The 17,089-nt window shown below is 31.9% G+C and overlaps 1 protein-coding gene across 2 annotated transcripts; it reads left to right on the top strand.

Annotated features, from left to right (window-relative positions):
- The first annotated feature begins 291 nt into the window (after positions 1-291).
- LOC106673138 (tuberin) lies at positions 292-15,314 on the top strand. 2 transcript variants are annotated; one of them, XM_014405139.2, is made up of 34 exons: positions 292-367; positions 1,986-2,069; positions 2,136-2,272; positions 2,325-2,515; positions 3,748-3,945; positions 4,011-4,185; positions 4,244-4,444; positions 4,512-4,653; positions 4,722-4,873; positions 4,933-5,105; positions 5,166-5,331; positions 7,444-7,665; positions 7,782-7,983; positions 8,045-8,163; positions 8,227-8,395; positions 8,467-8,628; positions 8,687-8,883; positions 8,943-9,056; positions 9,115-9,275; positions 9,331-9,485; positions 10,243-10,307; positions 11,736-11,832; positions 11,891-11,968; positions 12,029-12,153; positions 13,147-13,243; positions 13,320-13,479; positions 13,541-13,670; positions 13,736-13,908; positions 13,974-14,109; positions 14,165-14,260; positions 14,328-14,447; positions 14,516-14,656; positions 14,717-14,887; positions 14,947-15,314. In XM_014405139.2, the coding sequence occupies exons 2-34, from the start codon at positions 1,994-1,996 to the stop codon at positions 15,139-15,141; spliced, it is 4,896 nt and encodes a 1,631-aa protein (XP_014260625.1). In that variant the 5' UTR covers positions 292-367; positions 1,986-1,993; the 3' UTR covers positions 15,142-15,314. The 2 variants fall into 2 exon arrangements, with proteins under 2 accessions (XP_014260625.1, XP_014260624.1); XM_014405138.2 differs by lacking the exon at positions 292-367 and having other exon boundaries at positions 1,865-2,069.
- The last annotated feature ends 1,775 nt before the right edge of the window (positions 15,315-17,089 follow it).

The following is a 17,089-nucleotide window of genomic DNA, read 5'->3' as shown; positions in this document are numbered from 1 at the left end:
AGATTAATCTGAAGAGGGAGTTTTATGCTGTTACACAGTTCTGAAGAATGATTATTTGGAGATCGTGAGATATGGTCTGGTGTGATGTAGGTTTAGAAAAACGTTTCTTTATCTTGCCAACGTTTCGATCTTTATTGAGATCATCTTCAGGGCCTGGGATTTCTAAAGATTGTTTAAATTATATAAATACATGTAAGATGTGAAAAATAATTTTATACAATGATAGAAATTTTAGAATCAATCAAAGTATTTGTACTCACTCAGAGTGTTTGTTTTCTTTGTAGATGTGTCATTATTGTGCATCGTCTTTAAGTGCCAGTGAGATATTGAAGTTGGATTCCAAAAGAAGTTGATTATGGGAAGGAAGGTAATTTAGTGCATATTTAAGTGTTTTTATTGCATGTAATATTGCATATTTTAGGTTTTTTAATGTATATAATATTGCATATTTGAGGGGGGTTTAGTGCATTTAATATTTCACATTTAAGGGTATTTTAGTGCATATAATATTGCACATTTGAGGGTATTTTAGTGCATGATACTGCATATTTGAGGTGTTTTTTTAGTCCATATGCACTGTATATTTGAGGTTTTAGCGCAAATAATATTGCATATTTGAGGGGGGTTTTAGAGCATATAATATTGTAAATTTGTTTTTTTAGTCCATATGCACTGTATATTTGTGTTTTTAGTGCTGAAATATTGCACATTTGAGGGTATTTTAGCGCATATAATATTGCATATTTGAGGGGTTTTAATGCATTAATATTGCAAATTTGAGAGTATTTTAGTGCATATAATATTTCGTATTTTAGGTTCTTGTGCATGCAATAATGCTTATGTTAGGTTTTTTAATGCATATAATATTGCAAATTTGAGGGGTTTTTAATGTGTACAGTGTTGCATAATTGAGGGCTTTTTGTTGCGGTATATTTGAGGATTTTTTTTAGTGCATATGCATTGTATATTGAGGTTTTTAGTGCATGTAATATTGAATATTTTCGGTTTTTTAATGCATATTTGAGGGTTTTTTTAGAGCATATAATGTTGCATATTTGAGAAGTTTTTTACATCATATAACATGGTATATTTGAAAATTGCTCCATCTTTGGCACTAGAAAACAAGAAGTGCATTTATATGCTGAAAAATTAGTTTAATGGGATGCACTGAGACAATTTACTGTAATTTAAAATTAATTGATATAAAATTATTTACTCTTAAAAATAAAAAAAAGGAGAATAATTTACACTCTATATAAATAAATGTGCAATATAAAACTTTTTAAATGTGAATTAAATTATTCTGTATTTCTATATGGTCTGGAAAAAAATTTAAAGTATCTGCCAAGCTTTTGACCTATTTTACGGTCATTATCAGGACAAAACTGTCTTAAAGATGTCTACAAATTGACATAAATTTGTTTTTAATTGATGGTTTATTTGAAGACCGACTTAGTAAAGAAATTTGAAACCATCTTTCATAAACTTAATTATGTCAAAGTAGACGTCTTTAAGATTATTGTTTTGCCCTGATGATGACCCTAAAATAGGTCGAAACTATGCAGAAAACATTTGAATTTGGTTTCATCCAGACCTTACCAAGATCAAGATTATTCATGAGAAAAAAGTGGTCGATATATCAAACACTTTAAATAAATTATATATAAATATGTATCCATTATACAATAATGATTTAAATATTTAATAATAGTTAAATGAAAAACTAAAATAGTAATAGTTTGTAAAATATTTTAATAAACTAGATTTTTTAGAGTTTTAATAAGTGCCCACTTTTTTCTTTCCATTTGAAATAAATCATAGTCTCCCAACGTCAAGGCAAGAGCTCTCTAGTGGTTAAAGGGGCACCACCACCACGGTAGAATTTGTTTATCTTCGTTCCGAACGATTTTCCCTTCCCAGTTTAGTATTTATTTTTACTAATTATTTAATTAATTACATTGTCTACCCGATTGAAACCCATGCAGAGACCGAGATGAGCTCCAAAGACAAGGAAACGAAAACGATGGACAAACTCCGACAGCTATTTAGAATAAAAGCAGGTCCCCAGGGTAATTACGATTTAAAATAATTCCGAATGCTTACAACTATTTATCGGAGTGATTTTAATTTGACAGGTAGTTTCCGTATTAAAGAGGATTTCATTTTGACGGTGGATATGGAAAAAGACCTATCTTCAGATTCTCCGCTCAACGTCAGAATAAAAACCATCAAAGAATTGACTGATGTTGTACTGAATCAGAGATTGGAAGATGTAAGCCTTGGAAATCATTGTGTTGAGCCCTTTCTCAATACTTGTTTTGTAGAATGCTGCAGAAAGGCTATGGGCATTGCTCAAAGACCTCCTCGCGGAGAACGTCTCCAGAGAGAATCGACACTTGGTGTTCAACTTCTTCCGATCCTTGGTACAAGGACAAAACGAAAGGATCGGGCTGATGAGGGCTGAGTTTTTTAAGTTGATCAAAAATCACAACATACCAGAAGACATCGGACAGAGGTTTGTTATGCCTGTCTCCTTGTTAACGTTCATGTTGTACGATGTAAGATGTAATATTTGGGATGTGTAATACACTTTGAGACCTACTGTATCTTCCGTTTTGTACCTATAACACACCAGTGAGTCCTGGTTCATCAAGAAACTTGATTAGTATGCCTGCTTTCAGAGGTTGAATTTCTTTACAATTTCACTGTACAACCCCAAACACCTCCTCGTACTGGCAAATGTAGCACAGTTTTTGTTAGTAGGTGTATTGGTGCCTCGTCTGCTTCTTTGCAGAATCTGGACACACCATGTTGGATTATCAATCCTTCAAATGCTCATTTAGTCTGCATTGTACATTTAAGAATCCAGTCTGGATTTGAAGTTTTTCCTGCTTTGATCTATTCATGTTTTTTCTTTCCTTTCAAAACTTGCTAGAAGTACATAGAAGTACGCACATGCCTGTACAGATTTTAGCTTATATAAATCAGTAATCAGACTGTGAAAAATATCAAAATATTCTTATAAATTATATCTTGTGAGATTTCTCCATGTGGTCTGTTAGATGATGAATCAGTAGTCTGCCTATCCAAGACCAACATTTTGGTCAACCAAAATTCAATAATGACCAAATTTGTTTTAAAATTTTTACAAAATAGGGGCAGGTGTTTGATCTCATTCAGTGTAACTTAATGATGCTTGAAACTATAAGTTTCACTCCTCCAGCTCCTCAATTTTTGGATTGTTCATTATTTCAGGGATTATGCCTCCATTATGCCATTTTCCTTAATAAGGTTGTAACTCCAATACATGTCTGATGAGGGGGCAAACATAAGTCTTGAAATGCATAACCAAAAATTTAAAAAAAAAACTTATAAAGGTTGGTGCAGTTAAATTTATTGAAGAAACCCTATAAGTTTCAATATATTAAAGTAGATGTTTATATCTTTTAACTTTAGAAGTTATTAATAATTAATTTTAAGGCCCTGATGAAGTGAGGGGATGTACTACTTGAAAGTTTGAGAAAGGAACTGAGTGTTTTCTTTAAAATTGGCCTTATCCATGATTTTTAAAACAAAATTTTAAATAAACTTCTGGTATGGTTTTCAATACATGTCAGACTATCAAATTGCAATAATTAAATCATAAATATAATTGAGTAATTTATTCAAACATACCAGAATTGGTCAAACTTCTGAATGATATAGCTTGATTGTCTCAGATAAATGTTTATAATTTTTTGTTTCCAGGTTAGATTTGCTTCAAAGTTTAACTGACAAAGGCAAATATATTCTCTATATCGAGGAAGAAGTCGGCGGTTTCATGTTGAATTGGATGCCTGCGATAACAGTAGCAAAACGTGAACTCGATTTCCTTAAAATATTGATAAATCTTATTAAATATAATGCATCTTATATTGATGAGGATATCATAACAGGGATAGTTCAGTAAGAATTATTGTACAAGTAATTGATAATTAATAATTATAATTGTTTATTATTTTTATTTTAAGGAGTATATGTTTTCTCTGCTGTCAAAGCGATGATCAAAACGTTGTTTTACAATGTCTTCAAGTTCTCGATACGATCGTCTGCTATACAAATTTACCATGTGAATCACTTCCACCTTTTATAGAAATACTATGTAGGACTGTGAATCTTGAAATATACTGCCCTTCTAGTTGGAAAGTAATACAAAGTTTAATATTTTCCATTACAGAACAAAAACTTAAATATTTTTTTTTAGATCATGCGTAACCTTCTTGGTACACATTTAGGGCATTCATCGTTATACACAATGAGCAAAATATTGAAAAGTGATGCTTCACTAACCGATTGTGGACTTTTGAGGGGTGCAATATTTTACATTAGTATGGCGCTTTGGGGCGATAGAAAAGTTCTTTCATTGAAATGTACTGCGACATCTATTCTACCATCTTTTTACGCTGTATGGATTTTTTTTTAAACCAATTTTTGAAAACAAAAACCTCAATATATAATTTATTTTTCACTAGGCACTCCGATGTAAACATACATTAGTCATGTTTGAAATAATGTTGAGTATACAAAACTTAGTGAACAAACATGGAAATGAGCTACTTGATCCTGCATGGTGTGTTGTATTAGATATAATCAATGATGTAATCGGTCATATTGGTAAATATTTTTTAAATTTAATAAAAATTAGTTATAATACTAATTTTAAATTTGTTATTTTATTTTAGAGGAAACTCCGCCTAGCCAATCTCTAAATCAAGTTAATTGCCATCTCCATGAAACGTTGAATTCAATTGAGCAGTTAATAGAAACAGGGATGTTTAACGGTTGTGTCCGAACAGTTTTTGATATAATCGAAAGATGCTCATCTATTAGACCTGTAAGCGTTAAATCGTGACGTGTTTTAACTATTAACTTTTTTGTTGTATTTTTGAATAGGAAAGCTCAGTACAGAGACTTATTAGTTACTTAGCGGCGACTATCACGCCCGCTCGAAATAAATGGCTCGACCAATTGGATTGCCTTTTGATTAGATTTTACACGCAGGAAAAGAGAACAGTTATTCGTTTGAATGTTTTGAGCATATTAGCGAACGTCGTTGAGACCAATCGGTAAGTTGTCATATTTAAAATATTCAATCAGTGTTATATGGATTTTTATCATTTTTAAAGGCGTCTGTTTGAAAAAGAACTTGTGGCGATTGTGTTAAAGCATTTATACAATGTATCTGACGAAAATGACAGGAGTGTTCGAACGTCTGCTGCGAAACTGCTTGTTGACCTCTTCCTCAACTGTGAACCAAAGAGATCTCTTGAAATTATCGCTGTGCTGGAAAAGGTAAAAATTGGCTTAGCTTTCTCCCCAATATTTTAATTTCTTCCTCTTTTTAATTTAATTTTGTATTTTGGAGTGATGTTTATTAAGTAATTTATTTATTTATGTACACATATATATGGATCAAAGATCCTTTACAAAGAAAAATCGCAAGGTTATAAACAATTTAAGTACTAGATAAACAAAATTTATAAACATTTATAAAACTACAAAAAATATTTATATCAACTATTTATTATCATTTATTTATACCATATATACCATTTATATCAACCACAAAAATTTATAACAACTACAAAACAACAACAAGCATTAATAAACAACAATAATAATAAAAATAAACTATATTTATATATTTTATATAATACAACTGTATTTATTTCAAAACAGTCTATACAATTATTGCCTTTAATTTATGTTTAAATGTATTTATATTTAGATGAAAAAAATCAATAATTGGACATACCTTATGTCCTTCTCTCATTATTCTATTTATTAGTGAATAAGATATGTAATTTGTTGTAAAAAGGGTACTAAACATAGATGAATGCCTGGTAGCATGTTTTGGGTCAATGAAAGTGATACATGAAATGAGGTCAGTGCAATTTAATCGTCCATTGATTATATTGTAAAGAAATAATAGATCAAAAAACGCCTTCTATCAGCTAGTTCTGGAAGATTATATAGAGAAAAAGACAGTTGTAAAAATGAAAGGAGAGGAAACCAAAATGAAGGATTCCATTAACAATTAATTAAGGTTTTTTGCTGAGATAAAAAGTCAATGGCACAAGCGGGAATCGAACCCACGATCTTCGGCTTGATACGCCGCTGGTCTACCACTTGAGCTATCGTGACCTCGATCCACTTGGACACAAACTTCCCATCTCAACAGCACCTTTTTGAATTTTCCCTCCTTTTTGCCATTTTTCAAATGTCGTGTAATCGGGTTCGATTCTCAACGAGTTGGATTCGAATCCCGCTCGTGCCATTGACTTTTTTATCTCAGCTAAAAACCTTAATTAATTGTAATGTATTAATTGGTCAAGCAGACCACGGAATTAGTGAATTTAATGATTCCATTAACTTTATTTTAAACGTTACCTAAAAATTCAGAATGAAAAGAAAAGGGTGGGTTCCATACTACAGTAGGAAATTCAAGGATAGAACGAATGAGAGTTTTGTACAATGTCAATGATGAATTGGGATTATGAAAGTTACGATTGTTTCTCATAACAAAACCAAGAATTTTAAGAGCTTTTTTATTAACACTAATAATATGCTCCTTAAATTCCAACTTGCTATCAACAAGAACCCAAGCCTTTGATGCAGGAAACTCTGTTTAATGTGGTATTATTGGGAGAATAATTATATAGTTGTTGGAAGAACAATGAAAGATTATCAAACTCAAACTTTTGTCAGAAGTAACCCACACTCAATGATCTGAGACATCACAAAGACTCCTAACTGATGTTGTACAAGTGTTTCAATGCAACTGCATGCAGCTGGATATTTTTGTTGGATCAATATCAATATGAGTGCCTCACTTGTATGCTAAGAATTTATTAGACCACATCTCCATCTAGGACTCCCTCTTAAAATGGCCCATTTAAAAAGGAAAAACAGTGGGGAATGAAAATTGTGTCCTTTACAACAATTGTAACAAATTAATTCCATTAATTTTAGAGTTTACTACATGCTATTAGAGAAAAAATCATCAATTGACCAAAAATGATGGGCATCGGCAAATCGTAAAGGAATTGCTTTCCACCAGGATAATTTTTGCCCCAAAGCCTCATTGCCCCTTCAGAATTTACCTTATTCCTGGCTGTGAAAAACTTTATTAATGAGAAAACTTGACTTTACTTGCATAAAAACACATCTGGAAGTTCATCGCTCAAAAACCTGTGAACTTCCAGGTGGACAGAATTATAAATTATTACATGGATGGTTCATACATTGTTGATTAAATTTGTTTACGAATACCTGAAATTTTTATTGAAATTACCATAAATAAAATTTAACAAAAAATGCTACAGATTTATTTTAAAACCTGAAATTACATGATAAAATATTATCAAATCCCTGAATGGTAAAAAAAAATTCATATTGTTTTAGCTTTTAAATCGAGCATTTGATCATGAGGAAAATGCAAAAGGTGAAGAAGATGCTGAAGACATCAAAGTGACTACACACGGCCTGGTTCGAGGTCTGACACATTTCATGTACTTCCATCCTCCAACTCCGGCAATACGAGCTTTCACACTGATAACATCTCATCTGGAAACTCATTATTCAAACCCAGCCCGTTTAAGCAAAGTCACAACAATTCGTAGCATGGTATATTTATTTATTTATTCAACAAATATTTTGAATCCATAGATAATGCTTTATAATATAACAATTAATCAAAAATATATATTATTGATTTTGTAATTTTTTATACTGGTGCTCAGATGCTGGAGTGCCTTTTAAGGCTGAGGGCAGACTCTCATTATAGAGTTGGCCTTGCCGGACACAATCCTCCGTACAGTATGTTTTTAATGGCGCATAATTCAATTACATCCAATATCAACAATACATCAGGAGATCTTCTTTACACACTCCCAATCACATTAGCCATAAAGGCAATAATTAAAGCTTTCCGGCATGAATTGGGTAAATATTAATTTTCAAATATAAATAAAATTTGAATTTTTATTAAACACTATTGCTCCAGATTGGAAGGTAATGTTGTTGCTATTGCAAGAAGTATCGAATCTTTTAAAAAATCGTGCATTGCTCGTGTCAAAACATTCTTCGGATGTTGATATTATCGCTAACGCCCTTTGTGGAATGGTAATTATTCAGTATTTAAGGTTGTATTTTTTATTTTAACTTTTATTTTTAAACCTTGTTTAGGTTTGTGAGAAGAGCCTTAATTTACCTGAGAGGTTGAAAAATACTCCACCAAAATTTACAAGAACGGATTTTCATAATTACGTATTTCCTGTCTTGGCTTCACTAGTCTCTTATCATGCATATTTAGAACCGACATTGCAACAAAGGCTGATTAAATGTCTTGAATTTGGTAAATACAAATTATAAAAGAGTTTTAAATAAAAAAAAGAAAAATTGTATTAAATATATTTGTTTTATAAGGATTGGCATCAAGATCTGCTCGCCAGTGCGTCATCGCTTTGACGATATGCATTTTAGAAATGAGAGATGCCATGGTGAAGTTATTGCCAGAAGTACTTCTTAACCTTTCCAAAATCTCCGCTACTGTCCACATAGCTATACCAATTTTGGAATTTCTCTCAAGTAATTTATAACTGATCTCTTTAACTCAATAAATATTAATTGTTATTACATTTTACAGCTTTGACCCAATTGCCTAAAGTGTTTGCAAACTTTGTCGGTGATCAGTACATGTCTGTGTTTGCGATATCATTGCCTTATACAAATCCATTCCGATATAACCACTACACTGTTTCTTTAGCACATCATGTAATTGCAGCTTGGTTTCTCAAGTGCCGTCTCCCTTTTCGAAGAGATTTTGTCAAGTTCATTACAACAGTAAGTTATTTTTACAAAATTAAACAATTATAGATTGGACTGATTGTTAATAATTTCAGGGTTTAAAAGCCAATTTGATACCGTTTGAAGAAGGTCATTTAACAGCAACAAAACCAGAAATAATAAATGAAGATTCTTCGAATAGGAAGAGGAGTTCTAGCCTTACAGAACAAGTATTTGAAATTATCTATTTGTTGTTTTACTTAATTCAATTTTCTATATTTAAACCAGGGAAGTAGAAAACCAGGCACACCACCTGTTTCTGCAAGGATAGATCTTAAACCACATACAAACAATACACTCACAGGAGCCTTTCATAAAGAACTAACGGAAACATGCCTAGATTTAATGGCAATGTATACATTTTCAACATGTTCCCCTCTTCCTAGAAGGTATATTGTAATGTAAATATCCTTAACGCCTTTAATCAACTTATACTTTATACAGGCAAAGTACAGCAGAATTGTTACTCAATGGAGGGCAGAGTATGAAATGGCTGTTAGGAAATAAATTAATAACAGTTACAACAAGCGGTTGTACACTAAAAGCCTTAAAACATGGATTATGCGACCGCTGTTTTCAAGTCTGTCGGATTCAGACAGGTAAATTTTTCACTTTTTGGAAAAGAGTTCTATTTACAGAATTATTATTATTTTTCTTTTCTTTATTTATTTTTGTGGGAGCTACCAACAGTGAAGTCATTTCACCTCCCACTCACTGTTATGACTGATGGGGTACTCAATATTCAGTCTTATGCTCTACATAAATCACACATTCACAATAATTTAATTATTTACAAATTTATTACAAATAAATATATACAACATGTAATTTATAATTATTTACTAATAAATACACACTTACACATACACACATTATATATACTATAATTGTATGTGAGGACAAATCTCTAAATCTCTCTTAAGAAACTGAACAGGGGGAACAACTCGCCCGCCAGAGTATCTTCTTTTCATAGTTTTCGAACAGATTTGACACACTGACCAACCTTTCTCTTCAAACGGGACACCTGCAAGGGCTTTGACCCAAAAGCAGGAGTCCGTATGTCAGACAGGTATGGCCGATCCTCAATTCTGGTCAACATAATCCTTTCCTTTAGCTTCAAACTTTCAGGAGGCTATCATTCAGTCTGACCAACTGATAATGCCAATGTTCTGTAACAATGTTCTTAACTGCTCGCACCAGGCTAGATCATGGTTCTAATTCTAGAAGTTACTTCTGTGATTAAAACTATCTTTAACAAAAAGTTAATTGCCATACCCACCCCACCTCAAATCATCTGGTGTATTTTTCTCTCACTTTAATTAAATTGTGTAATGAAATAGTTAAATTATATTGTAGAGCCCAGTTTCTCACCGGAAACAGATGACAAGAAGCAGAAAAAGACTGAAAACAAGAGCACAGAGGTAGGTCTTATTTTTAAATACCAGGTTGTAAAACAAATCTGTAGTGTTTTTAATGGTAAATTCAATGAAAATTTCAGGTATTTTGAGATGAACACACTGATACACAATCGGTATCAGTTATATTTTTGCTAATACACTGTAACATGTTTTTATGGTTCACTCTAATTGCTTGCCCATGTACGACTCTCCTCAAGTAGGTCTGACAAGCATCTGATCTAATTTCAAATATTTTTTTTTAAAACAATTAAACAGAAATACTTTCCAACTTGCAAAACAAATTTAATTAACTATAAATATATTTGAACTATTTTATAACATTAAATGTTACGATCTTCTATTTTGTAATTTGGTCCTTCTAGAACTTATCAGAACTGAACTGCTCGATGTGTTTTCTGCAGTTCTTAAGTGAAGCAAAGTTTTTTCCAATAATAGTGTTTTGTAGAGCCTGGAATAAGTGAAAATTTGAAGGAGCAATGTCACGTGGATGACTATGGGTGGAGTAGCTCATTCCCAACCAAGTTCTAACAATGTTGGTGTGTCTCGAAGACACACAGGGGCGAGTGTTATTCTTGGTGAAAAACAATCCCCTTGCGATTAGTCAATGCCTGTTGATTTTGGTCAAGTACTAACTTTAATTAATTAATGCATAACTAACTAAAATTAATGGCATGGTTGGTAGTTGTGCGAAAGATGCTCATAATAAAGCATCTTTACCAATCCCACCAAATGCACCACATAACCTTCTTGGAATGTAATCTGGCATTAACGGTAGGTTGCTGCGCATTTTCTACAGGATTTTCCTCTCTGAACATAAAGGAACCACTTTTCAACCCCTTTTATTAAACTTTTTAAAAATGGAGAAGAGAAACGCAGATGGAGACGGGGTCCAATAATTTCTTCTCATTATACATATGAGGAATCGCTCCTATGAAATAAGTGTCTCTGCAATGTATCGAGTCATTGAGGGTCAGGCATTTATGGCAAAAGCCTGAATTTGGTCGTCATCAATGGTTGAAGGACGACCAGAGCGCTTTGCATCTCCTAAATCGAAATTTCTGCTTTTGAACCTAGCAAACAATTTATGGATGGTGCTTTCTTGTAAAGCATCACAGTGCACATAACAAATTTTCCTAATAGTCTGAGCTGCAGTTTCCCTTTACTGCAATAATAATAATAATAAAACATTAAATCACGAAAATTATTATTTTGTCTCCATTTTAAATTATCAAAACACCTTGTAAAAATACGAGATATCGAACGAAACTGACAAATAAAAACAACACCTTAACATTTCATGTATAAACAATAATTACTAAATAAACATTGCTTCAAAACACAAGAGGAATAAAATCAAATGAAGAAAACTGCTATGGACTTATTTTATAAACTGCTATATTTCTTTTTAAAAAATTTTGTTTTTTATTTAAGAGTATACCTTCAAGCAATTCTACTGCTCCAAATACTCCAGATGAAGAAAAACCTGCCTTTAGCGAATCAGACACAAAAATGGAACATCTCATATATGGTGCGTGCTTAGAACAAAATAATCGTTCTCACAAATTAATTAAATTATTTATTTTCAGGTGCGGAAAAAAATGAAAGGCAAGTTTGTAGTTGTTGGTGCAAAGGATGGGCGGAAATTCATATTCGTAGGCCTACTGGTAATTATTAGAAAATAAAAACAAAAGTAAACGGTATTTATTTTTGTTAAAATATTTTAGGTTCGATGTCTTGGGCTATGAGGCTTCAAAATGAGCCCCATTCTGCGCAGATGAAGGATTTTACAAATTCTGACATATCCACACTTTTCCTACCTTCTTTTGCATCTAAAAATAGCGAAAACCAGGTAAACAGTCATGTTAATATAATGAAAGTAAATTAATTACTCAAAATTCTGTTTATTAACTTTATATTTCTGCACCCTTGCTGCAAAAACTGGTTAAAAAAAACTTGCAGGATTTTACAGTTTAGATCTTTGGTACAAACTCAATTTTTGTAATAACTTTTTTAATGCACTCATATTTCATCAAATTCAATGTAATCCTAGACGGATCTTGATAGGTATCTTTTAAAACCCTTACTCTATTCAGTCACCTTTTTTATTTCATGTTCATAATTTTCAATGATTTTGTTGTTTATTTCTATTAAATATTGGCCCAAACATGTAAGATATGTAAAAGTTATGTTCCTCCAAAATTTTCAGATATGTAAAATAAAGTACGGTTTATTTGCTTCTAAATGGTTATGAAACACAAAATAAAGTTTCAAAAGCCAATTATTTTATATTGCCAAAACTTGATTTACTCTTTTTTGCCTTGAGGGTGCAAATTTATTTTGAAATTAAGAAAGTCATAAATTTTTAAAATGTGCGATTTTCGAACATAGACTGCAAAGCTTTATTTTGATTGGCTCCTTAAATATTCTTAAAGCTCTGTTATTTCATATATACCGGATGTAAAATAAACAATAAGTATTTTAATGTGTGTAAATTGTTTTTGGAAATTGTCGAATCTTTTAGTATCCAAATAATACAATCATATTAACCTGTTAAGTATGCAAGTCTGTAATGGACCATTTTTTTTTGCAAAGATTATAAATTTAACTTCCTCAGATATTTACCATTGAAGTGTAATGAAAGTTCTTTAATTCGGGTAATTTTTGCCAACACCCTTGCAGAAAAATTGACACTCAAGTTTCATTCAAATAGGTATGCATAGGACCTTATATTTGCTATCTTATTCTTTTTGTATTTTTTTAGAAAATGGAAACAAAAATGTAATGTAAAAGTGTGCTTTTTGTGTGTATTTTAAGTAAACAATAATAAAGCATTTTGACATAGGCTGCATTGAAAGCTGGCAAAAGGGTTGGTTCCGAACCCGTCAGCATACCGTGTTCTCCAGTCCGAAGAAATCTACATCAGGAAAATGATGATTTTGGTAAGATCACAAAAAATAAAATAAAACATGCAGCTTTAATTTAAATTGTTGATATTTCTAATATAACCCCTTTCAGACTATATGACAGAAGATGGCACTGGTAGAAGTCGAAATCCTGTGAGACGATCTAATTCAAGCCCGGACATGAGTTCCAATTGGAAAAATCCCATTTTAAGCGTGGATGATTCAGAATTAGGAGAAAATAAAAAGAAGCAGACTTATACTAAAGATATGAGGTGGTATTTTTTAACCCAACAGGTACAAAATTGAAAATTATTTATACTTTTGTATTTGCAGAGTAAATTGTGAAGCCATTCCTGAAGAAATGGGCACTACACCACCTACATCTGATGCTTTACTTCTTGCACAGAGTGATGTGACTGACGCAAAACCTCCTGTTCCTACATCACCAAGAATAATCCCAAGAGTAATTATAAACTATTCATATAATTGATTTTCCAAGATTTTTTTTAGGAAAGTTTTTTCCTTTAGGAAATAGAGCCAAGAGGTGTTGACCCTTCAGGTTTACCCCCACTTGCCTTTCGTGACAGAGGGCACACAATTTCTGTGATGAGTCCTGTAAAGAAGCCAACCCAATGGGATCTTGCACCTAAAAGTCCAAAGCCCAAAAATACACCTCATCATCGATCTGGTGTAAATCCTTCGTAAGTTAAAATTTGGTTCTGAATAAGTAATATATTTGTAATTTTTATTTCTGTACTTTACCAAGGTTCGTCTTCCTTCAACTTTACCATTCAGCTCATTTTGGTGATTCTTATGAAAAACCGCTGCTTGTTACCAATTCTAATTCGGTCCAGTCGACGATGAAGAATCTAGACTGGGTTCCGCCTTATGAAGTGCACAAAGTGAGTTTTATTTGGAAAGATGATTTTATCATTTAACTCGGTTTTTCCTACGCAGGTCGGTGTTCTTTATGTCGGCCCTGGTCAAGCAAATTCTGAAATTGATATACTTAGAAACGAATACGGCTCTCCAAGATATGTTGAATTTCTTCAGGTCAGTAGAATTTACACAGATGAAGTGAGCAAGTACTTAAATACTCAATATTTTCTTAATTTATCAGCGGTTAGGCACTCTTATCGATTTAGCAGAAGCTGATAGACAACAAGTCTTCCTTGGAGGATTGCAGACAGACGGGAAAGATGGAAAATTTGCTTATATCTGGCAAGATGACGTTATGCAGGTAAAGCCCATTCTATAAAAAATCAAAATCAATAAATGAACAATTGTTAAGAAGCTAATCATTGTTAGGTCATATTTCATGTCGCTACCCTGATGCCAAATTCGCCAACTGATCTGAACGCTACTTCAAAGAAACTCCACATAGGAAATAATTTTGTTACCATAGTTTATAATGATAGTGGTGAAGAGTATAACTTCCAAACTGTTAAGGTTTGTAATTTCACATATCTTTTAAATGATGCAAGGTCTAATAATTTTTCAAATTTGCAGGCTCAATTTAATTATGCAGTCGTTGTGGTCGAACCTTTGGAGCATGGGACGAATCAGGTTATTGTCAAAGCGAAAGAAGAAGTGGTTCAGCACATCTGCCATACAGAATATAAAATAATATCGGATCAGAGCGTAGCAATTTTGGCTCGCCAATTGGCACTTCATTCTAACGTAAGTTACTTGAGAAAAAAAAATCTACTTGTCTTTAATTTGAAAAAATAAATTTTTAGTTGGCATCGATGATATCGTCTAAACAGAATTTAGACCCTAGAGAATCCTATGCTTCCAATTGGTTAGAAAGGCTCAGGCTCATTAAAAGGATACACACTAAACTACAACAAGAAGCTGTGATAGGTGAAGACCGTGCTCATTCTAGACACGGGGCAAGGAGAAGTCATTTGGATGATTTTACAGAATATACATAGCCTGTTAAATCATTAAATCGTTCCAATTTTGAAAATTCTTTCGAGAATTTTGTGTCATGAGATTTTACCTAATGTCTTTAATGTTCCATAATGGAAAGTTAACATTTTGTAATATATTAAACTGTTATTTTGATCTTTTTTTTAATAAATGTATATAGTTGAGTGTTAATGAATATTTTTGACCTTTTATTAATCATCAATAATTTTTTTCATGCCCAATTGAGTAAGGATTACTTGTAAAATTCCTTCTAATCTACAAATAAAGTATGATGAGATTTCCTTCTGCGGACAGCAAGGTGATGACCTATAATTTGATCCTTACTGATAGTCTGGGTCTGCCTACCCTCGCTGTGTTGGTCTGTCAGACATGTTTTTCAATATGAGTGTGCAATTTTTGTGAAGCCAAGTCTTTAATGAAACTTTTCCACTGAAGGTGCTGAAATGTGTCAATTGTAGGAAAGCTGTGGGAGGGAGGCATAAACTAGCTGCTGAGTTAGTTTATGACTGAATAATTTCTTTGTGTTATTTCATTTGTCAAAGCATATTTCAAGATGAGCATATGTCATGAAGATAGTCAGTACTGTTATATTGTGGGACATCATTCTTCAGAACAAAACGTTTCAGGACCTTCTAATGTAAGTGTAAAACTAGTATAGTTTACCTTCCTTGAAAGGGCTAGAGATTTTTAACTTACTGGTGATGCCTACTAAGTAACCCTGATTCAGGTTTTTGGTGAAAATAAGGTAATTCTGACAATTTATCAGGCTAGATTCTGATTTTTTTGAATAATGATTATTCATTCTTTTGATGACAATTTTGACAACATAGGGTTTCTATTGGGCTATAAATTTGATACCTTTAAGAAAAATTTGAATAAAGTCATTTGTGGCAACAAATAATTTGTGTTTCTATTGTTTCTATTTTGCATTATATTGCTTTATGTACTAGATTTACTTTTAACTTTGCACTTGGCATAGTTTATGCTGCTTATAAATTTTATACACAATTTTTACTACTTACTAGTACTCATATAAATATAAATCTAAAACTAGATTTGGGATTTTTTTTTACTTTTGGGGATTTCTTGGGAATTTTTTCATAATGTACTTAATTAAAAAGCATAAAGGTAATATGATAGTGTAAAATTTCTTCATCTGTGAGGCAAACCAAAATGATTGGTAATGACCAAATTATAAATTCAAGTAGTTACAGTAATCAAAAAAATTAAAGAAAAAATATATTACTATTGAAAATTAATAACTAAAATAAAACTTTTGAATAAGGATATTAATTATTTTCTTGAGGCAATTAATTCAGAATGATGAAGATAATTAGGAGGAATTTATGGAATGAAGAAAATGGAAAAAATTCTTTGATTATAGAATGGAACGTGGAAATTTAAGTGAGAAAGTAATAAAAGACAATTGATCCTATTATTTATTAATTTATAAATAAACACAAATCAAAATCAATCTGACAATATTCTAATGAAGGTGAGTAGTTTGGAGATAGGGAATATTAAGTGAACTGTACAAAATATTTAATATGAAGGAAATGAATTTAAAGAATTTACTTTGAATATCTAAGGAATGTTTTTGATAGAGAAGATCCTTATCCTTATAAGACCAGAGAGGAGAAGAAAATTCAAGATTAAAACGGACAAGAGCAGAATAGAGTTACTTATATTATTGATGATACTAAAAAATGTGTGTGAATTAACACAATTTTGTGTTGATAGATGGTCTCAAATTTCTTTGAAGTTTCACTATCCTTGACAATGTTGGGACTGAGGTCTACAAAGAAATTTGAATCCATCTATTAAAAAATTCAATTATGGCAATTTATAGACATAATTAGATTGTTTTGCACTGATGATGACCTTAAAATAGTCGAAAGCTTAGCTGATAACAATTGAATATTTTTCATCCAGACCATACCGAGATCCAGA

This window comes from Cimex lectularius, unplaced genomic scaffold (genome assembly GCF_000648675.2).
Source record: "Cimex lectularius strain Harlan isolate CLEC.00 unplaced genomic scaffold, Clec_2.1 scaffold341, whole genome shotgun sequence".
Taxonomy (NCBI): domain Eukaryota; kingdom Metazoa; phylum Arthropoda; class Insecta; order Hemiptera; family Cimicidae; genus Cimex; species Cimex lectularius.
This window is presented reverse-complemented; position numbering and strand designations above follow the sequence as displayed.